General features: G+C 40.3%; 1 protein-coding gene across 11 annotated transcripts in view; it reads right to left on the bottom strand.

The window, feature by feature from the left end:
- myo9aa (myosin IXAa) overlaps positions 1 to 23,317 on the bottom strand; it is a 250,140-nt gene that overhangs the window by 86,257 nt on the left and 140,566 nt on the right. For all 11 annotated transcript variants that reach the window (XM_052042434.1, XM_052042436.1, XM_052042433.1 and 8 more), the window contains exons 12-14: positions 6,563 to 6,684; positions 3,680 to 3,821; positions 2,042 to 2,237 (exon numbers count right to left, since the gene is read on the bottom strand). In XM_052042434.1, the coding sequence (XP_051898394.1) occupies positions 2,042 to 2,237; positions 3,680 to 3,821; positions 6,563 to 6,684 (460 nt within the window). The remainder of the gene's footprint in view (positions 1 to 2,041; positions 2,238 to 3,679; positions 3,822 to 6,562; positions 6,685 to 23,317) is intronic.

Here is a 23,317-nt window from a genome sequence, read left to right as displayed (position 1 = left end):
CCAAAACATTGAGCACAGGGAGTTGAGACATCATGTTACAGAGTACAAATCATTGGTTAGGCCACAGATGGAGTATTGTGTGCAGTTCTGGTCCCCACGCTATAGGAATGATGTGATTAATCTGGAGAGTGTGCAGTAAAGATTCACAGGAATGCTGCATGGACTGGAGGGCTTGAGTTATAAGGAGAGATTGGAAATGCTGGGACTGTGTTCCCTGGAGCAAAGGAGGTTGAAAGGGTGATCTTACAGAGGTTTATGAAATTATGAGTTGCATAGACAGAGTGGATCATCACGATCTTTTTCCCCAGGGAAGGGGAATCTAAAATTAGAGGGAGAGAGGTGAAAGATTTGAAGGTGATCTGAGGGGAAGTTTTTCCACATAGAGAGTGTTGGGCATATGCAACAAGCTGCCAGAGGAAGTGGGAGAGACAGGTACAATTATAACATTTAAAAAGACATTTGGACAGCTGTATGGAAAGGTTCAGAGGGATGTGCCAATCACAGGCAAATGGGATTAGCATAGATAGGCACCTTGGTCAGCATGGATGAATTGGGTTGAAGGGCCTGTTTTCATGCTGTATAACACTCTATTAAATAACTGAAGAGAGAAGAGATTGAACCAAAAGGCTCTTAGTCCAGGTTTACCATTTTAGAAATCTACTGTGAGAAATAAATTGATGAAGAAGTGGTATTCCATATGGTATTTCCAAAATCAACTGGAGGAATTATTCACTTCTCCATTACTGCTCCTATGTCTGGAGATGTGAGTTTTCTACAGATTGTTGTGAAACAGTTCATAATTTTTGCTCTCATCTCTGACTTTTGTTATTTTGGTTGTTTTCCATATTAAATTAGACAATGGAGGGATCAAAGGTACAAGTATAAATGATATGATATTTTGACTGAACAAATCGAAGTGGTAAGCTGGAGAAATCCCTTTAATTTATGTTCCTCTATTAGATGTCATAAAGTACTGTCACAAAGAGGGTTTCAGACCCGAAATGTTAACTCTGATTCTTTTTCGAGAGATGCTACCTAACCTGCTCAGCGTTTCCAGCATTTTGTTTTTATTTAAAAATGTATTCAAACATGTGGGTGCTGTGTTAACACTGAAAAAATCTTGCACATCTTGGCACCTTTTGCAAAAATTCAACATTACATTTACTCTAGATTAAATAGCGTCAAAGACCATCCACTGGCTCATTGACACATTCAATAGATATTTTATCACATCAAACTTGACTGTGGCAGAATTTTAGCAAAGAGAACTAATGCTTGCAGTACATTTTGAAACCCATTTAATATTCCAACAATAAAGAATGCAGGATATGCTGGAAATGCTCAGCAAGGCAGACAACATCTGTGGACAGAGAAATAAAGTTAACATTTCAAGTCAATGGCCTTTCACCAGAACTATTCTGTTGATTGGTCATCAGCCTGAAATATTATCACTATTTTTCTCTCCACAGACCCACTGAGTATTTCCAGCATTTTCACTTTTTACTTCAGATTTACAGCATTTGCAGTTTTTTGCTTTCAGATTAATATTCTCATAAGCCATTTTGACAAACAGATTTACTCCTTTCTGATCCAGGATATTAACTTATGCTTCACTTTTAGCATTTCAAACTTGTACTTCAGATTTTCAGTTTCCTAAAAAAAAATTACATGGTATATTGACTTGACCTTTTTGGTTTTTCACCACTTTAACTCCAAATGTAATGATAAGGAGGGAAACGTAAAATTTATTTGCAACCTTGTGATTGGGTTATGAAAGTGCATAAACAACTTCTACATCATCATCAGAAGCATGTATCACAGAGGAAATTAAAGCCCCTTCTATGCCCACATACTAAATCGGGGGGCAAATTCATTAGGTACAGAATATCAATTACATTAAATACTGAACATGCAGTACCTTTTGCAGGAACTTCCAACACATCATTCTGTATTAGCTTAACAATTGACAACACACTGTCAGCACTGCACCATTAATAGCACTGACAGTCAAACACACCAAAACACCCTCCATATCCCTTACCAGGTTTTTTCTCAACAAAGCGTTTTCCAGCCTCGCGGAAGGCCACAGCTGCTCGGAAGTAGGACCTCAGCACTGACCAGCGGAAGACAGCCACTGGGTCAATACCAATCAGACTGCAGATGAAGGCATTCTTACTGCCTTTCAGAAGTGCAACAATATCAGGGCGCATGTGATCTGTGTTCTTTTCCCGAAAGTCCTGCACCAACATAGATTTATGAAGTTTAGTGAATGAACGTATCTTTGATTTGTAATTCTTACCTGAAGTTCATTTAAAAGTGTTTTGATTTGAAGATAATTAACACTCCAGAACCCCATCTCCAACAATTTTCAATCTCACACAGGCATTCGGTTATACTGCTACCTTTAGGCCTTTGGCAGATCTACCAAGTTCCCAGGGTGGACATGTCAAAAACTAGAGGGCATAGATTTCAGGTGAGAGGGGGCAAGTCTGAAGGAGATTTGCAAGGCAAATACATCCAACCCCACAATGCTCCCCACCAGCTTCATCTGCCTTTTAGAGAACCAAATTCCTCCCTCCCTTTATTCCATGGCCTGCTGTCTCTCCGATCAGATTCCTTCTTCTTCAGCCCTTTGCCTTTTCCACCTCCAGCTTCTGACATCATTCCCTTTCACCCCCACACCTACCCTTCCCATCCCACTTGTACTCACCTGTCACCTGCCAGCTCATGCTCCTCCCCCTACCCTTTTCTACTGGTTTCTGTCCTGATGAAGGGTCTTGGTCCAAAATGTCAACTGTTCATTTCCCTCCATAGATGCTGCCTGACCTGCTGAGTTCCTCCAGCATTTTGTGCGCGTTGCTCCAGATTCCAGCATCTACAGAATTTCTCATCTATCCAAATTTCTGTTGGACTCCCACAGCACCCAAAAACCCAGCTCAAACTTTAAGTCTGCACCTCCTTATTCCACAAAAGGAGCTAGTATCTTTCTTCTAAGACAAACAAATCCTTTGATCTGATTGCCTTGGACCTGAAACCCCAACTCTGTTTCTCTTTCCATAGATGCTGCCTGGCCTGCTGAGTTTTTCAGGCATTTTCTGCTTTTATTTCACAGTTCCAGCATCTGCAGTATTTTTGATTCTCCTTAAATCATGCTTGATCACTCTCTGCTCAACAGAAGGCACCCACTGGATGTAATCCACTCATTAATTCATCCTTTGATCACCACATAATTATAAAGTTAGTGTTCTACCCCTTCCAAAGTCAATCCATCTTACTCTAGGCTTTGTGCATATAAATGAAAATACTCTCTGAAAGACCTCAAAATGGAGAGGTTTTTATTTGAAAAAGGGTTAGACTACCACAGAGGCTATTGCAGGATCTTTTATTACAGAGTGCCATGTGCAAATCTTCACCAAGCACTGACCACTCGCATTTCAGCAAAGGCTACTGGATTATGACCAGGAGCTTCCATGCTGCTTTTGTTCATGTCCCCTTAAGTATGAAGCACCATGTGGTTCACATAGACCAACTCAGCATTGATAAAGGATCATGTGACTTGACTGCAAAAAATGTACATTTTGCCTTTAACAATAGGTGTAACTGTAATGCATACACCCCACCTTTATCTATTCCATATTCTTCATAAACAATCAATGCCAATTTTTCACACAGTACCAACCTTCACTTGGTATTTGACCTTCCCTGCATAATGCTTTATGATAAAGGCTTGCTCCATCACTGCTGGAAACTCTATATAGTTGTTGCCCTCATGTTGTCGCTTGAATTTGTCAAGCAGCGTCTGATTTGTTGCCTGTGGAAAACTGAATTGAAAGATGAACAATTAGACAAAAATCACAGAGAGGGGAATCAACATCATCACTGCTGAATGATCTGGGACCTTAGGAGCCTAGGCACACCAAAACACATTTATACACTACCTCCTTTGTTGTGGAAAAGCTTGGCCAGCCAGGCAGACCTGATCTAAACCACTTGGACTTTGTGGCCATCTCCACCCAGTAGTTCACCAGCTCCTGGCAGAAATGTAGTTAATCATAAAACTTCACATTTAATATCTGTGTGATCTAATGGGCCAATGAGCAAACAACGCATTTCCAACAGCAAACACATGTCACTCATTGCAATTTGTACAATTACTTACAACTAATCAGACCTCTACGCAATTTAAGCTAGTTTTCATCAGAAGTTACACAACAGGATTACATGCCAACTCCAAATTTGATAAAGACTATTGAAGCAATTGAACCATTTCAATCCATTTAATGATACAAGGCCTATAAAAAGCAGTTAACGGCAACTTTGACTGCTCCTCCACAAACTACAGAAAGAGGAATATGGCCAAGTCTCATTGTGGATTCAACCAAGAAAATGAGGGAGAAATGGAGAAACACAGACAATCAAAAAAGCTTTTCCAGAATTCTACAATGACAGCCCAAGTCACAACGAAGTGTTTCAAAAGTTTGGTATGTGTCAAAGTCAATACTGTAGCTAGCAGTTCAGTACAGGCTGAATAGTGCAAATTAGAGATAAGATTTCTTTATTAGTCACATGTACATCGAAACACACAGTGAAATGCATCTTTTGCATAGAGTGTTCTGGGGGCAGCCCGCAAGTGTCGCCACGCTTCTGGCGCCAACATAGCATGCCCACAACTTCCTTACCCGTATGTCTTTGGAATGTGGGAGGAAATCAGAGCACCTAGAGGAAACCCATGCAGACAAGGGGAGAAGGTACAAACTCCTTTCAGACAGCAGCCGGAACTAAACCCAGGTCACTGGTGCTATAATAGCATTATGCTAACCAAAATACTATACACAGTGTATTCCAGAGACATCCTGATGCAAGGATAAGAATGTTACACTACAATCAATTGCAACTAATCAAACCTTCATGCAATTAAGGTTTGTTTTTATCAGATGCTACAGCAGTATCCTGTGACCTCTTACGTCTAGAAGTCTTATCTCCAAGCTCTAATTCACAAACTTACTTCAGAATGTTGCCCAACTAATAAGGACATAGCAGTGTGAGCAAACTCTGCATGCTTAAAGTAGTAAAATATAATATAAACTAATCAAACTAATAAATACAACTAATTAATTAGAACAGACAGCTGGGCAGGCGATGTATTGTAGTTGCAACATGTGGGAACTGGTGGACCCCATCTGCAGCAAGTGTTGGCTGCTCGAGGAAGTTTGACTCAAGTTCGATGAGCTGGACTCTGTGCTCTGAACACTTTGACACTTGTTAAGCTGGAAAGGGTGGTGCAGAAAAGATTCACAAGGTACAATGGAGGTCAAGGATAACGTTAAATTGACAAAAAGGGCATACGAAGTGGCAAGGACCAAGTTGGGCCAAAGGGCCTGTTTCCACGCTGTATGACTCTGTGACTGGTAGTAGGCCAGAGGACTGGGAAGTTTTTAGGATCCAGTAGCAAAAGACGAACAGGTTCATAAGGGAGAAAATTGATTTTGAGAGAAAATATCAAAACAAATGGAGTTTCTATCAATTTAGAAATACGATGATGGTGGCTAAGGTAGGTGTGGGACCTCTAGAAAACAAGGTTGGTGAATTAAGAACAAGAAGCAAAGAAATGACAGATATGTTAAATCAATTTTTTGCACCAGTCTTCACCATGGAGGACACTGCAAATATCCCTAACAGATGAACTAATTTCAAATAATGGGGAGGGACTTCCAAAATCTCAATCACAAGGGATCAAATATTTCAGAAACTCACAGGGCAGACTAATCACCTGGACCTAATGGCCTGCACCAAAAGGTTTTAAAAGAAGTGGCTGCAGAAATAGTGGACCCATTGGTTGAAGTTTTCAAAACTCACTAAATTCCAGGAGGGTAAAAGAAGATTGAAAATGGCCAAAGTAATTCTGTTGTTCAAAAAAGGGAGGAAGACATAAGGCAGAGAACTATAGGCCAGTTAGTTTAACATCTATTGTTGGAAGATGCCAATATCAATAATCCAAGAGGAAATGACTTATCATTTAGGAATGCTGAATGTAATCAAACCTAGTCAATGTTTTATGTAGAGTAAATAATGCTTAACAAATTTGCTCGAAGTCTTTGAGCATGCGACAGGGAGAGTTGATGGGGGGAACCTGTAGATGTAGTTTATTTAGATTTCCAAAAGGCATTTGACAAGGAGCCACATTGGAGGGTGGTGCATAAATTAAGAGCCCAATGTGCAGAAGGAAGTATGAAAATGTGGATTGAAAGCTGGCAGTCACATAAAATTCAAAGAGTTGGGATAAATGGGCCCTATTCAGGCTGGATAGATGCAACTAATGGAGTACTCCAGGGAATGTGCATGGATCACAGAAAGTTAGCAGGCAGCTCCAGTAAGTAGTTAAAGCAGCAAACAGCACATTGGCCTTTATTGCAAAAAAGTTGAAGAACAGGGAGGCTTTGTTACAGTTATACAGGGTTTTGGTAATCTCACAGCTGGAATACTGTGCACAGTTTTGGTCCCCTCAAAAAGCTCATTTACTGCACACAAAAAGCTGTTAAATCTAGTTAGTCTCACTACTTACTTGCACTCCTCATCCAGTAGGTGGAGTAAGCCCGTGGGTTTCTTGCTGATGAGATTTATGCAACCACTGTTGTCAATATAATCAATATTATGCCAACTAATGCCTTCTGCTCTGTACTCTTCCTGTAACACAAAATATTCAGTTGTGAGATTCGAGAAGTACAGAATCCAAAGTACCAAGAAATTATTAATCTTGGAAAATGCAGGACATGAAATGCTTTTCTATTTCACTTTTTCTTCCACAGCCTTTCCGACACACATCTTTGATGCAGGGTGTGCAGGTACTAATGTCTCCATTTATGTCAGGTAACTTACAAAATTGGGAATATTCATGAATGTTAGTCCAAATCTTAATTGTACTCATATTGATTTGCTTCTCAAGGCACTATCCCAGCAGTTTAGGAAAATGCCAATATAATGGGAGATAAGAGTGAGAGCCAGAGCCCAAAAGCAGGTGATATCCTCTCTGGTGAAGAGCAGGTAGTCACAAAGGAGGGATATGCAACACAAGGAGACCACGTATTGTCTCTTGGAAAGCAAATGTAATTTAGAGATGGACGGTAATGTGAGAGAAAGGGCTTCATCACAAGAATGGTGTGGGGACTGCAGGTCTTTGTGAAGAAGTACGTGGGCACTGAATTCTGATGACTGTAAACAAACATGCAAAAATATCTGGAAAACATATGTTTATCTGAAGTTCTGTATGGAAAGTCAGCTGTTAGCAGAGCCAAGCTTTCCACATATAGCCCAGTTTGCATTTAAGGAAATAGTGCTTTTGGACAATATTACTCTCAAGTGTACAGTATGACTACAATGCATCTAAGTGCTTAATAAAATTAAAAATTCAAAATAACTTCAAGTAATAACATTTTGCACAATTTAACTATGGAAAGTTTCTAGCAGTTGAACAAGTCACTCTGTAATTCCAAAATATTGATGACATGAACTTCAGTTTACTCTTGACTTGCTAGAACATGTACAGTACTTTGTTCTGGGAGGCATTTTCTCACTGTCATGATGTGTGCTCCCCAATACTTTCAAGTAATATTTAGACCCTAATTTTCCATACTAATTACAAATTGAATAGTTTGTGTTTCCAGATGCCTTCATGGTCTTGCCTCAAGTGAACAGTGCTGTATATCTAATTCTGAAATAATTTCTGTTATGTAACCCCCAGCTTTGGTAGCGCACTTTCTTTTGGCCTATATGCCCAGACCCCCATTTTGTATGCTCTTTAGTTGCCTGGGTCCAGGATTCACACCGGCCCCAACAGCACCCACTGGTCATGGAAGGTTAGGGTGGGGGCCACGGGTTTGTGATTACCGTTCTGTCCTACAGGCCACCATTACAAACTTCATCCCTTTGAAACTCTCCACAAAACTGACAGTCTCCTTCACATCAGATACACTATAAAATTCAAACTGCTGTTGAAAGGCATCAACAAAAATATAAAGCATTTCCATACTGATTACAGGATGGATCACGTATAGAGCAGTTTACTTAGACACAGGGCATTCTCAATTCCAGCTCAAGTAACTCAATTTCAGCAGCATCAACTTCAACATTCATCACATCTAATATAGGAGCACAATCAACATGTCCTCATTTCAAAAGAAATGTCATTGACAAAGATGTAAAGTCCTTTTTTTACTCCTTTTGACAGAGGAAGCTGCCATTTGGTCCCATTAGATTGACATAATATTGCCACAAATGCCATGAACAGAATGCAGCCACTTGACAAAATAGTTTCTACTGGATGTAATTGGTCTTTGAAACTTACCACAGTACTTACACAAACTACTTTTGAAACAGATACCACTTCAGGGTACATTACCTTTAGAAGTATAGTATGGGAAACCTCTCCCTTCATATCTGTTCTGTATTAAAGATAGACCCCCACTGGTTGGAGAAGAAAGTTATCCCTAAAGTGCATTATGTGGTACATGCAACAGAGATGTTATAATGGAGAGAATGGAAAACGGATTGAGCCTGCGTTTAGAAAATCAAGGCCACATGTCCCCAAGTTTGATGATGATCCAGGAAAAAGACCATAATGGCAAGACTTGAAAGAATTTGAAGGGGGATGGACATTCTGAAAATGCTGATACATCGAAGGCCAGCTACGGCTGGTTTGAATGTTTCAAGAACAATGCCAATGGTGAATATAAACTTAAGTCTTTCAGTCTACCACTCAGAGAACCTGTGGGTACTGAAGCCATTCTCAAAAAACAATTTTCCTAAGAGTGCAGCAAACTAATAAAAAAAAACTGCTCTTCCAAGATTATATCACATCATTTCTATCACCTTTCATCAAATGACATTGGTGAGGAATAACCTGAATAACAGGGCTGCACTCATCAACAACGCCCCTGGACATCCAGATAATATCAAGGACATGGCTGACAGCAGCTAGGTAGTGACTTTGCCCCCAAACACCACTTCATTGATATGTTCAAGATCCATTAACTACAGCGCACAGAGGCATGTCATTTCAGTGTCGAGCAGTAATGAGACATACCATTCCAGAAATTTGCAAGAGAGGTGATATCAAGATAGCCATAACATCGGTACCTCTTATACATGATGTAACCCATGAAAAAGTCGGTATGGAGTAAATTATAGCCAGCGTATGTAAACAACTGCCATGGGTTTACAAACCTGAAAAATCTTCAGGATGACATCATCAAGTCGGCATATGAGAATGGGTCTGTACAATGAAGAGCTCACAAGTGAGGATTTACTGAAGCTTGAGCAAGAGGTCGCAAGGAAAACAAACCAACAATCTGGCATCACCGTCACCGAATAGTTCACCTTAAAAATGCTTTGGAGGCATTCTGCTGCAATAAGGTCACTGCCGTCTTCAAAGATGATGATGATGATGCCAACACAAAGCACAGCATGAGATGTGAACACATGATGGAAGATGCCATGCTTTGCCACGAGGAGCTCTTTAAGATGAGAAAGATGACAGCTGTCCAGATGTCCTCCGACAACTTTATTAAATTTCATTCATCAGCCACTCAGGAACAGTTACAGAAAGAACCCTTGTTATCAGAGTCGCAAATTCCATCAAATTCTAGTTCACCTGAGTCACCACTAACCAAACAACTCCTCCTCTCACTTACCATGTCATCATCATGATATTCAATGTCGCCACTATTGCTTACACAATATACAGACCACTTGGCCCGCCACACTTGCTCTGCCACTCATACGGTTATGGCTGATCTAACTGTAACATCAAATCTGCATTAAGGCCTAAGGGTAACCTTTCACTTTCTTGTTTCTCAAGAATTTGCCTGAAATTCTGTATCAACCAGTCTTTAAGGAAGGGTTCCAAAGGCTCACAACCCTCAAAAAAATATATGCACCATTCATGTTTTAAGTGGCAAGCCAGAGACTGTGACATTGATTTCTATATTCTGCCACAGAGGCAGTGTTCACCCTGTAAAGCCCCCTCTGGATTTAATGTTTCACTTGGTAAATACCCTGTCATTATACATGTTTTATCATAACAAGATTTAATTGTTAATAAAAAATATTTCATTCTTTCAAATACTGTGTTCATGTTTAAGTCCTCAGGTTTTGTCTTTAACCAAGAGTCTTAAACTCTGGAATGCAATCAGAGTTTTTGCACTTAAGTTAATGGAAAACACCTTGTCAATTTATGAATTTTCACTTAATGCAATATTTTCCTGGAAACACTGTTGCAAATTTGGAAATACCTGAAGTGGAGAGGTACTTCTACACCGTGAATCACAAGCTCAAACAAATTAGCATGAGTAAGTTAGTACTGGATACATTAATGCGACTTAAAGGCAATAAATCCACAGGACCTGATGACCTGTATTGCTGAGTTTGAAGGGGCAGCAAAAGAGATGGCAGATGCGCTGGTCGTCAAATTCCATAGATTCCCCAGGTTGAAATGTAGCAAATGTAACCACACTATTCAAGAGAGAGAAAGGGGAAAAAAACTATAGACCAGTTAGCTTAAGATCAGTATGAAGGAAAACGCTGGAATCAATTAATAAAGCAGTAGACAATAGTAACAGAATTGGTTAAAGTCAACGTGGATGAATGGAAAAGAAATCACATCTGAAAAATCCGTAAAGAGTTTTTTTGAGTTCATAACTAGCAAAATGAATAAGGACAAACTAGCTGAGGCGAGTTTGGATTTTCAGAAGCCCTTCAATAAAGTACCACACAAAACTATGAAACAAAATTACAGCGCATTGGACTGGGATGATATACTGACATGGACTGAAGACTGGTTCATGGACAAAAGACAGAAGGTAATTTTCGGGTTGGAAGGCTGCAGCGATTTGTGCTGGAAGGCAGCTGTTCACAATCTACATCAATGATATGGATGAAGGGATCAAGTGTAATATTTACAATTCTGCTGATGGTACAAAACAAGGTGACAGTCTGAGCTGAGAACAGGTGAAGTGAATGGGTGCGGACATGGCAGATGGAATGAAATGTGGGAAAATGTGAAGCTATTCACTTTGGGGGAAAAATTAAAAAAGACGTAGTTTTTTGTAATGGTTCATTGCCTTCCAAATGAAGAAATTTCTCCTGATTTCATTTCAAAATGGCATTTTGTATATTTCGGTAATGTGACCCCTGGTTCCAGACCAGCCATCGGGAATAAGCTCCCTGTATCAACTCTGTCTCGTCCTGTTAGGATTTTATAGGTTTCTAAGCAATCCCACCCCCCAAGAATCACAGAATCATACAGCTATTTTGGCCCACCTCACCCATGCTGACTGTGCTGCCTATCTACGCCAATCCCATTTGCTGGCATTAGGCCCATATCCTTACTATCCTTAGGCCCTACTCCTTTCCTGTTAGCCAAGTACTTGTCCAAATGCCTTTTAAACTTCGTAATTACCTGCTTCTGCCACTTCCTCCGGGAGCTCGTTCCAGATAACCGCCACCCACTGTGTGAAAAACTTAATCTTACATCTCCTTTCAATTTCTCCCCTCTCACCTTAAAATTGTGCCCTCTAGTTCAAGGATCCCCAGCCAAAGAAAAAAAGACTATGTATTTTATTTATGCCCTTTATAATTTTAAAAACCACTATCAGGTCACCCCTCAGTCTCCTACGTTCCAGAGAAAATAAACCCAGCCTATCCAATTTCTCCTTATAACTGTTGGATTCGACTGTTTTAATTAGTTTTTTTAAACATCTATAATGTTTAATACGCCTCAAGTGGCAGCACAAGGAATGGCCGCTTACTAGCTTATTGGTTCGTCCATCAGGTGAAATATGTGGTTTTTTCATTGGTTGGTTTGGCCACAGGTATCTAATAGGTTTCCTGATTGGACTATTGTTAGCTAAAGAGCATCTCTTATCTCAGGTATAAAAGGTGTCACTTTTTGTTAATCATTCTCTTGCTCGTCTCCCCTGGCCTGAGCTCATCTTTTGTTCTCTTTGTCTTGGCTCATCAAAGCTAGTGCCATGTGCTCTGTGACTGTTCCTTTGTTTTAAACTTTTCCAATAAAAGTGTGAAGCACCAAGTTGTTTTCAACTCATTCCTGGACTCCTGAAAGAACCTGCAGATTCGAAAATAACCAGATCCGACATAACTAACCACAGCCCTCCTCCAGGTGACATCCTGGTGAATTTGTTCTGAACTCTCTCTATTGCTACTACATGCTCCCTGTAGTGTGGCGACCAGAACTGTACAAATGTAACCAATGTTTTGTACAGCAGCAACATTACATCCCAACTCTTATACTCAATGCCTCCGCCCATGAATGCAAACATAGCAAGTGCTTTTTTTCACCACCCTTTCAGGGAGCTATGGGCTTGCACCTGAAGGCCCTGCCATTTAAGTTATATGTCCCTACCAGAATTTCACTTCACAAAGTACATTAGCTCACAGTTGTCTGGATTAAATTCCATCCGCCACCACTCTGCCCAATTTTCCAGCTGATCTATGTCCCTTGTATCCTTAGCCTTCTTCACAATCTATGACTCTTACTCTTCCATACTCTTACCCTTCTGTATTCCAGGGATTATAAACCAAACCTACCCAATCTCTCCTCATACATTAGTCTGACTGTGAGGGGGAGAGGGGTGGTATTTTGATCTATGAGGAGAATGCAAAGAATGTCCAATGAATTGTATAAATCTTTGCTGAGGCCTCACTAGCGTACAGTTTTGGTCACCCTCTCATAGGAAAGATGTGGTTAAATTGGAAAGGGTGCAGAAAAGATTAATGAGGATGTTGTCAGGACTAGAGGGCCTGAGTTATAGGGAGAGGTTGGCCAAGCTAGGTCTTTATTCCTTGGAATGTAGGAGAATGAGGGGCGACCCTATAGAAGTGTTTAAAATTATGAGTTAATTATGAGTTAAAATTATTTAAAAGGGACCTGAGGGGCAACTTTTTCACCCAGAGGGTGATGAGTATGTGGAATGAGCTCCCAAAGGAGGTGGGTGAGGCAGGTACAGTAGTATCATATAAGAAGCACTTGGATAGGTACATGGAAGGGCAGGGCTTGGAGGGATATGGGCCAAACGCAGGAAATTGGGACTAGCTGGGTGGACAATGTGGTCAGCATGGACTGGTTGGGCCGAAGGGCCTGTATCTCTGCAGTATTGCTCTCTGACTCTATAATTTAGACAACTAGTGTCAACAATCAGTCTAAAGAAACCTTTGTTCCACCTCCTCCAAGGCAAGAATATCCTCCCTCAGATAAGGAGATCAAAATTGCACTCAAAACATCAGATGGGTCTCATCAAGACCCTCAACAGCTTCTGCAAGATGACTTTGCTGTGTACTCAAATCTTCTTGGAATAAAGGTCAACATGCCATTAGCCTTCCTAAATTGCTTGCTGCAGCTGAACATTTGCTTTCAGAAACTTCTGTACAAGGACATTCAAATCTCATTACACTTTCCCTTTCCCCACTGCATCACTATTCAGATAATAATCTTTCTGTATTTAGTACCATCATGGATAACCATACATTTATCCACATTAAACCCCATTGGCCAATGATATGCCCACTTACCTAAATTGTCTAAATTATAGAGTCATAGAGCAATACTGCACAGATACAGGCCTTTCAGCCCAACCAGCATGCTGACCATGTTGTCCACCCAGCTAGTCCCATTTGGCCCATATCCCTCCAAGCCCCACCCCTCCATATACCTATCCAAGTGCTTCTTATATGACACTACTGTACCTGCCTCAACCACATCCTTTGGCAGCTCATTCCATATACTAACCACACTCTGGGTGAAAAAAATGCCCCTCAGGTCCCTTTTAAATCTTTCCCCTCTCACCCCAAACCTATGCCCCCTAGTTTTGGACTCCCCGACCCTGGGGAAAAGACTGTTACCATCCACCTTATCTATGCATAATTTTAAACACTTCTATAAGGTCACCCCTCATTTTCCTACGTTCCAAGGAATAAAGACCTAGCCTGGCCAACCTCTCCCTATAACTCAGGCCCTCCAGTTCTGACAATATCCTCATAAATCTTTTCTGTACTCTTTCCAGTTTAACCACATCTTTCCTATAAGAAGGTAACCAAAACTGTACACAAGTGCAGCCTCACCAATGACTTGTACAATTCATTGGACACTCTTTGCATCCTCCTCACAGATCAAAATACCATTCCCCTCCCCCTCCCAACTTTATGTCACCTGCAAACTAGGAAGTTACACTTCATCTCATTCAAATATTTGACATATATTGCAAATAGCTGAGGCCTAAGCATGATTCCTGCTGCAGCCATTCATCACTGTCTGCCACCTGCGAACAACATCAGTTTATTCCCACTGTTTCTCGTTTGTCACACCAATTCTCATTTCATGCCGATACATTATCTCCAATCCCATGTGCTTTAATTTTACATGTTAACCTCTTACATGGGACCTTATTAAAAGCCTTCTGAAAATCCAAATACACAGCTTCCACTGTTTCTGCCTTGTTCTAGCAGTTACATCATCAAGAACCTCCAGTTGTGCTGTTAAGCATGATTTCCTTTTAATAAACCCATACCATGTCCAATTCTGAGTAGAAATTAAGCAAGATGTGCCTATACTCTCTTGGGTCCAGAAGAATTTAAAATTTAGGAAGTGATCACATTGAAAGGTACAAAATTCTTACAGGATCTAATCTTTAGAAGTGTCTAGATGAGCATTTGAATTGGTATAGAAGGCTATGGGTCAAGTTGACGGAAGATAGGATTAATATGGATGAGTGCCCACCAGATGGCATGGACATGGTGGACTAAATGGCCAGTTTCCATGCTGTATGACTCTTTTGATTCTCAAAGTGTAGATACAGAGTTAATGTTTTCACCAGCTGGGGTGTCAAGAACCAGGGATCACAGTCTCAAATTAAAGGGACATTCATTCAGGACAGAAAAGAAATTTCTTTAGCAGTACTGTAAGTCTTTGTAATTGTTTACCTTATACAGCTCAATCACCAAATATAATCAAGAAAGAGATGAACAGATTTTTAGCTTCGAAGGGAAATAAAGGAAACAAGCCAAATGCAGAAATGTAGCGCTGAGATAAAAGATTTGTTGAGACATCATTGAATAGTGAAGGAGGCATCAAGGACCAAGTGGTCCAGTCCTGTTGCTAATTCTGATGGTCTGCTATTGGTGGTCTGCTGCTGAAGTCCAAGGGTCTGGAAATTCTCACCCCAAACCTCTGCAATTCTACACCTCTCCTCCTGACATGCAAAATGTACTTTTGAGCTGACCCTTCACTGATCAAAATGTGATACCAAGCCCCACAAGGCAGGAAAGCAGAGCTAGCTAAAGTGAACTAACAAATTAGGTGAAGGGTTGAGTCAACTGAAATTCAATGGTAGACATTTAATAGCACCTTTTAGAATACATAGAAAAGATACAAGCCATCTTGTGGTTAACATAAAAAATGCAAGAACATGAAGATAATAGCACATAATTATGCAAAAAATGATTAAAAACTAATAAGGAAGGAGAAGTTAGAGAGCAAAACAACTAACAAGAAATGTGAAAGCAGATAAGAGCTCCTATGAATATTTTTTTTTTAAAGTTAATAATATGAGTATTGGTCCTACATGTATAAAAGAGAATAGGTGAAGTAAATGTTGATCCATACATGAAACTGACAAAATAGAAAAATGATAGAGAATCTAGATAATTATTTTGTATCAGACTTCACTGTAAAAGACACAAAAAAAAATCCCATTAATAATAGCTAATCAAGGGACTCTAGGCAGGGAGGAACTTGAAACAAACTCTACCAGTAGAGAAAATGTATTCCGCAATCAAATGGGGCTAAAGGCCAACAAGTGCCCTAAACCCTGCTGGCTACATCCGAGGGTCTTAAAGGAAATAGTTATGTTTTGGTTCTAATCTAACAAAATTTGCTGCATTCTGGAGAGGTCCCAGGGGATTGCAAAAGCACAAAAGTAACATCACTATTCAAGACAGAGTTAATATTGTTTTATGAAAAGGAAATCATGTTTACCTAATTTGCTAGAGTTATTTGACATTAAAACAAATAGGGTGGAAAGGGGGAACTAATAAATGTAGTGTATTTGGATTTCCAGAAGGCCTTCAGTAAGGTGCCACATACAAGGTTACTACAGAAGAAGAGTGCACTTAGTTGGAGATAATATATTGACATGGGCAAGGGAGTGGCTCACAGAAAATGGAGTCAGGATAAACTGGTCATTTTTGGATTAATGACCAGTAACAAGCGAGGTGCTACACAGATCAGTGCAGTGACATGAACTATTTATAATCTATAGTGACAACTTGACTTAAAAGACTGAGTGTTATGTAATCAAATTTGCTAATGATATAAAGATAGGTGGGTTTGCAAGTTGTGAGGAGGGCACGAAGAGCCAAAGAGATGTAGATAGGTTAAGTGAGTGGGCAAAAAGTTGGCAGATGGAGTTTAATGTGGGAAAATATGAGGCTATCACTTTGGAAGGTATATTATTATTTAAATGGAGTGAGACTACAAAATGTTAGAGTACAAAGGGATCAGGGGTCCTAGTATATGAATAACGTGAGGTGAGAGGCATGTACACCAAGTAAATAGAAAGGCTAATGGAATGTTAACTTTTATTGCAAAGGGTATGCAGTACAAAAGCAGGGAAATTTTTGTGCTACTTTGCACAGTGCTGGTGTAGCCATACCTGGAATGCTGCACACAGTTTTAGTCTCCATATTTAAGGAAAGGTATACTCCATATGCATATAATCTTCCTCCTAAATGCAGAACGGATTACCTAACATGATTCCACATGAAGGAAGGTTAAGCAGGTTAGCCCTATACTCATTTTAGTATGGAAGAATGAGCGGTGAGCTTACTTAAACACATGAGGTTGTGAGGGAGGTTTCCCAGGTGCATGCTAGGAGGATATACTATTCCCTTAATGGGAGTATCTCGGAGGAGGCAAGGGCATTTCAGACAGAGCTGAAGGGGGTCATGAATTTTTGGAATTCTCCACCTCAGAGAGCTGTGGATGACGAGTCATTGAATATATTCAAGGAGAAATTGACAAACATTTAACCTACAAAGTCGTTGAGGGGTACGAGAGAGAGGAAGTGGTGTTGAGGCCGAAGAGTGAATCAGTCATGATCTTACTGGATGGCAGTGCAGGCTCAAAGGATAAATGTCCTAGTCCTACTCTGGTTTCTAAGGAAGCAAATCTGGTGAATTAATAATGAAAAGTAAAGAGATGGTGGTCAAATTAAACTGACAATTTGCATTGGTCTTAGCTAAAGGGGATAAAAGTAGCATCCCAGAAATAACTAAATCGGAGACTGAGAAAGAGGAATGAACTTATGAAATTGCCATCAGGAAGTGGTACTGAGCAAATAGTTGGGGTTACAGAATCCAAATGGACTTCATCCAAGGGTCTCAAAAGCAGCTTGTGTGATTATTTTCCAGAAGTTCCTAGATTCAGGAAAGGTTCCAGTCAGTTGAAAATAAGCAAATTTAACTCCTTTATTCAACCAGGGAGTCAGGAAACAACAGGTTAGTTAACTTAACAACTGCCATTGAGAAAATTGTCTTAGCTGTTATTAAAAACAGCACAGCAGGTTTTGTGGAAGAGAAATCACATTTGACCAATTTAATGGAATTCCTTGAAGTCATGTGCTGTGGATAAAGGGGAAACAAGTGGATGTACTCTCCTTAGATCTCCAGAAAGGCACTATCATTCTTAATTCAAATTTATTCCTCAATCACCTTTCAATTATGTAAGCCAGGGTGGGGAAGCACTTCAGGTGGGTTTTATGATGATCTGATTATTTCAGGTCACCATCAATGTTACTAGCTTTTTAGTGCAGCTTTATTTAATTTTAATTCCCCAGCTGTCATTGATCAAAAACTACAACAAACAAGTAACTTTTAAAAATGCAACCTACCCAACTCTACAGAGCCATCAAACCTCCGTTAAGCGAGTACGCTCATTGATCCTGCAGCAACTCTAATCTTGCACAGAATGTGCAACACATTTCTTGGCACTAAGACTAAGCAAGTCCAGAAAGCTCAAGCTCTGCGACTCAAGTCCATGCCGAGTTCAGCAGTGGAGCATTTCTCAGCCAGTTCCAGCCGATTTTGCTGGACATATCTGGCAAACTTTTTAAAGGGAGATGACAGAATAGATGAGAGAGCGGAGTGCTTATCACCTACATGGACTCTGACAAAGAACCAAACTGGAGATGATTAGAGGAGATTAAGTGGTGTGGAATTAGAAGATAATTCAAAATTCTATTGAAAACTTGTTGGAACTGAGTAAACAAAAGGCACTGGAGGGTAGTTCTTCAAACTGGTTACATGCCATAAGTATATGAATGTACTCTTCCAGAACTGTTTCAATTCATTGCACTAATACAAAATTTATTTACAGTGTTAAAGGGAGCAAGATCAAAATTTGCATATGCCATTAAAACACTGGCATCCACCCGACAAGGAAGAAAGTTGCCCAGGTATTTCCTGTTCACAAAAAGCGGGACAAATCCATTCTGGCTAATCATCAATACAGTGATAGAAGCTCTCGAGAGGCACTTACTCAACAATAACCAGCTCGCAGGTGCCCAGTTTGGGTTTTGCCAGGACTACTCCCCTTCAGAGCTCATCACAGCCTTGATCCAAACATGGACCATGGGCTAGAATTCCAGAAATGAGAGCAACTGCCCTTGGCATTAAGGCAATATTTGAATGAGTGTGTTCAAGGTACTCTGGTAAAACTGAACTCAATGGACGAGGGGACAAGATTCCAGGAGTCATACCCCACATAAAGGAAGATGGTTGTGGTTGTTGGAGGTCAATCACCCCAGCCCCAGGACATTAATTCTGGAGTTTCTCAGGGCAGTGAGCTAGTCCCAACCATCTTCAGCTGCTTCACCAATGACCTACCTTTCATTACAAGGTCAGAACTAGCGATGTTCACAGATGATTGCACAACGTTCAATTCCATTTACAATCCCATAGTAAATAAAGGAGCCCATGCCAGCATGCAGAATGTAATAGGCAACTTTCAATCATGGGCTGATAAGTGGGAAGTTATATTCATGTCAGCAAAGTGCCAGGCAATTACCAGCTCCAACAAAAGTCTAACCCCCAGTCTAAGGGGTCACCATTAACTGACACTCAACAGGACCAGCCACACAGAATCGGTCAGAGGCTGGTTATCATGCAGTAAGCGTTTCACTTCTTGGCATTCCAAGACCTTTCCACCATCCACATGATGAAATACTCTCCACTTGCATGCATGAGTGTAGCACCAACTCGAGAAGTTTGACATTATCCAGGTCAAAGCAGTCTTGCTTGACTGCACCCCATCAACCAGCACAGTGGCTGCAGTGTGTACCATCTTTAAAATGCACTGCAGTTATCTGCTCAGGATATTCTGAAAGCACCTACCAAACCACATACTCAGCCACATAAGAAAATAAAACATCACCACCTCCTACCTCCAAATCACACACCATCCTGACTTGGAAGTATATTGTTCATTGTCACTGGGTCTAAATCCTGGAACTCTGTCCCTGGAGCCAATAGGTGTGCCTTCATTAGAAGGATTGCAATGATTCAAAAAGGCAGCTCACCACCACCTTTTTAAGGTGGGAATAAGCAATAAATGCTGGTCTTGCTAGCATACCAAAATCCCAAAAGTAAATTTGAAATAAATGAATAAATATATCATCTACATTGCAGCTCCAGAAACTTGGGTTTGATCCTGATCTCCAGTGCTGACTATGCAGAGTCTGCACATTCTCCCTGTGACCATATGGGTTTCCCTGGCTATTGATTTCCTGCAACATCCCAAGGACATGTTCCTCTTTGCTCCAGGTTCCAGTATCTGCAGTCTTGTGTCTCCAAGGACACACTTGCTGGCAGATTAATTGACTACTGTAAATTACCCCTAATGTTGGTGTTTGCCAGGACATCAGAGTGGATTTGATGGGCACGTGAGGCAGAGTGGTGGACAGGGAAATAAATGGGATAAGTCGATGGGATTGTTCCGAGAGCTGCAACAGACTCCATGGTCCATATGGCCTCCTCCTACACTCGAGGACATGAGAAACATGGGAACCCTTCAATATCGATAAAAATCATCTTGTATGAGAAATTAAACAGAGGGCAGCCCAACTGCTAGTTGTTCAGGTAAACATCAAATTTCACGGCATTATCTATACAGATACAAGGAACTCTCCCAACAGCTGTCTTTCAACTAACTACGTCTAAAAACAGTCATTACACTGCTGTCTGATCTTGTTATGCTCAAAATGAATGCCTCGTCCACCTCTGTAACTTGTAGTACACGAAGAACTCATCTATTTCTTATGTAGTAATATATAAAATATATAAATGTACATCAAATTTTTTTGCCTTCTGTAACGTAGCACAACTAACACAGGGCTTGCATTATTACAAACCCAACTCTCCCCAGTGCGATCACACAGCAAACTTAAATGCAAGAGGGAGGCAGCTGTGAGTCTTCCTCTTGTTCTGCTTAACTATGCAGTGTGTATATAATGAGAGATTCTGGAGAAAAAAGGCATCACATGGAGTCACTGCTGCCATATATGACCTCATCTAAAACTCAGTTTCATCCCCTTCGGTTCCAAACTGCTTGCCAAAGTGACACTGGCCCTTTTCCAGCCAACAAAACAACAGCAATGTAATGTGTTTTTGTGTTCCAGCAAGCACTTTTTTTTAAGAAGGAGTCTCTAGTCTCATAGGGTTATTAATATGAAAGGCATTTGTAACATTTCCACGCTCTGTCAGCATTTCCTGGAATTTATGGAGACAAAAAAATTTAGAAAAGCAAATTATAGGTCACAGACAAAAGATGTTTATTGTCTGTCTCAAAATATAAATGTGTCAATATTCAAAATCTTTTTCCAATAATACTATCATGTAGCACGTTTGTTGAAATATATTTAAACCAATAAATTAAGCAGCTGAAAAGATTGAGCCTATAAGGAAATATCGTATGCAATGATAATTCTTTACCATTTAAGGAGACTCACATGAATTAATATTGCAACCTTCCCTTGAGACATGTGGTTAAGGATCTGGCAAGGCTGGTAACTGGCTTAGCACCATTAGTGTTTGAGTCACAGATGGCATTAAAGCTTTTAAACTATTTGAAATTTCTCAAAACAAACAACCCAGGCAAGTGCACAGACAGTGCAGCAAGACAGTTCTGGGCAAGCAACATCTTTTATGCTCTCTCTCAAGAACATTCACACAGCCAAGTTTACATCTATTCCTATTTTGAACTGCTTTGCTCAAACATTTTTCAAAACTTAAAGATAAAGCACAATCCTACTTAACCCCCACACACCACACGCCAAATCCGAACATGTGCTTTATTTTATCTTTTTTGTGCCACTCCATTGACCTGACAGTCAAGTGGCTCTAAACCTACAATTCAGTATTCCTCCCCATAAATATTCAACATCCTCTATTCAAGTATTTATTAAATTAAGTAACAACTGCAAGATTACATCAGGAGAAAAAGAACCAGCTCACCCTTTTGAGTACAGCATCAGAAGTCTACCTTTCAATGATATTAATCCCTCATACCTTTCAACCTATTTATAATGTCTGCCTCAAAATCCTTTCCTGATAAGTTATTCCACAAACCTGATGTCCTTTGATAAAATCAATCTCTTCTGTGTGTGATACAATATTGCCTTGGTGGCCATCTGCACATACATCTTTCGGTGATGCTCTGGGAGCAGTACTTCTACCTCCACACCCCCTCCCCATTTTGGCCTTACCCTCTCTGCCACAAGGTTATATCACTTTACATTTGAGTGCTATCACCTTGCCTCTACCAATTAGTCAATAGGGGCGGGCAGGAAAAAGAGCACAGATGGGATTAAGCAGAGCAGGCAGGAAAAAGCAAGGCAAAACAAAGGAAAAATGTCCATGATATGGCCAGGCAGGACCATGCAAACATATTGTACTGGAATTGAAATATACTCAAGGTTCGGCTGCTGGTAATAAATAACAAGAAAAACTTGCATTTATATTGTGTCATAAAACAATACATTTTTCACGTTTATCAGACAAAATTTGAGAAAAATTGCAACAAGCAGTAACAGGTGAAAGGCCCCATAACATGATCCAAGAGACAAATGGAGTATTTTAGAAGGGATGAGGCAGAGGGTTAGGGAGTGGATTCTAAAGCATTGTGCAATGGCCATGCCAATAATAGTAGAGCAACGGAAATTGAGAATGTACAAGACGCCAAATACTGAGGAACAAAAGGCTAGAGGAAATGACTGACAGAGAGGAGCAAAGCAATACTGTGATTTGAACACAAGCACAAGAATTTGAAATTCAAATTATTGCGGAACCAGGTGCCCACATAGGTCAGGAAGCACAGCAAAAGAAAAAAAAATTTACAGCCTGTGTCCTTGTCGCTTAGAGATGAATCCATTTGGTGGATTAAAAACTAGGTCAGCCTATTAGTTATCCGCTAAATACATCTCCTCACTCTTTCCCATGAATGTTGATTTCAACACATCACAATCCCAAAGTGTAAATTAGAATTGCTCTCAACCCATTGTAATTTAGAAACCGAAATCATAGTTATAGAGAATACAGTGAGGAAACAGATCCTTTCGCTCACCGTCCAGCCATCAACTGCCTCAGTTACACTAATCCTACATTATCTCATCTTTTTATTCTCCCACATTCTACCCGATTCTATCATTCATCTACACACTAGGGCAACTTACAGTAGACAATTAACCTATCAATCCACGTCTTTGGGATGTGGGAGGAAATTGAAACACTTGGAGAAAACCCACACGGTCACAGGGAGAACATACAAACTCACACAGTATCGAAGGGTGGGATTAAACCCAGATCTCTGGTGCTGTGAGCTGACAGCTCTACTAGCTTTGCCACCGTGCTGTCCTAAGATCTTAAAATTACACACATCCTAAGAGAGCTTTAATTTAGTGCAACAACAAGTTACTTCACTGGCATTGTTTTTACATGAACTTTTGGGAGAGAAATGAGAAAGCGAAGAATAGAGGGAACATCTTACACACTCAAAAATACATGATTCCGATACAATAGCTGAAACTCAAGTATGTCACTACAGCCCATGCGCAAACCCACGCTAATTGTTAAGTAAAGCACTGAACAATTTGGAATTTTAACTGCAGATGCTGCCCAGCTTAGGTGGGCTGACTCAACACCTGTTGGGAATTCAGTCGTGTACTTTCTCAGCTTCTGGCTCAGTATCAGACTGAAAAAT

The sequence above is a fragment of the Pristis pectinata genome, chromosome 32, assembly GCF_009764475.1.
Source record: "Pristis pectinata isolate sPriPec2 chromosome 32, sPriPec2.1.pri, whole genome shotgun sequence".
NCBI classification, from domain to species: domain Eukaryota; kingdom Metazoa; phylum Chordata; class Chondrichthyes; order Rhinopristiformes; family Pristidae; genus Pristis; species Pristis pectinata.
The sequence above is the reverse complement of the archived record's forward strand: the minus strand, read 5'-3'. Positions and strand labels throughout refer to the sequence as shown.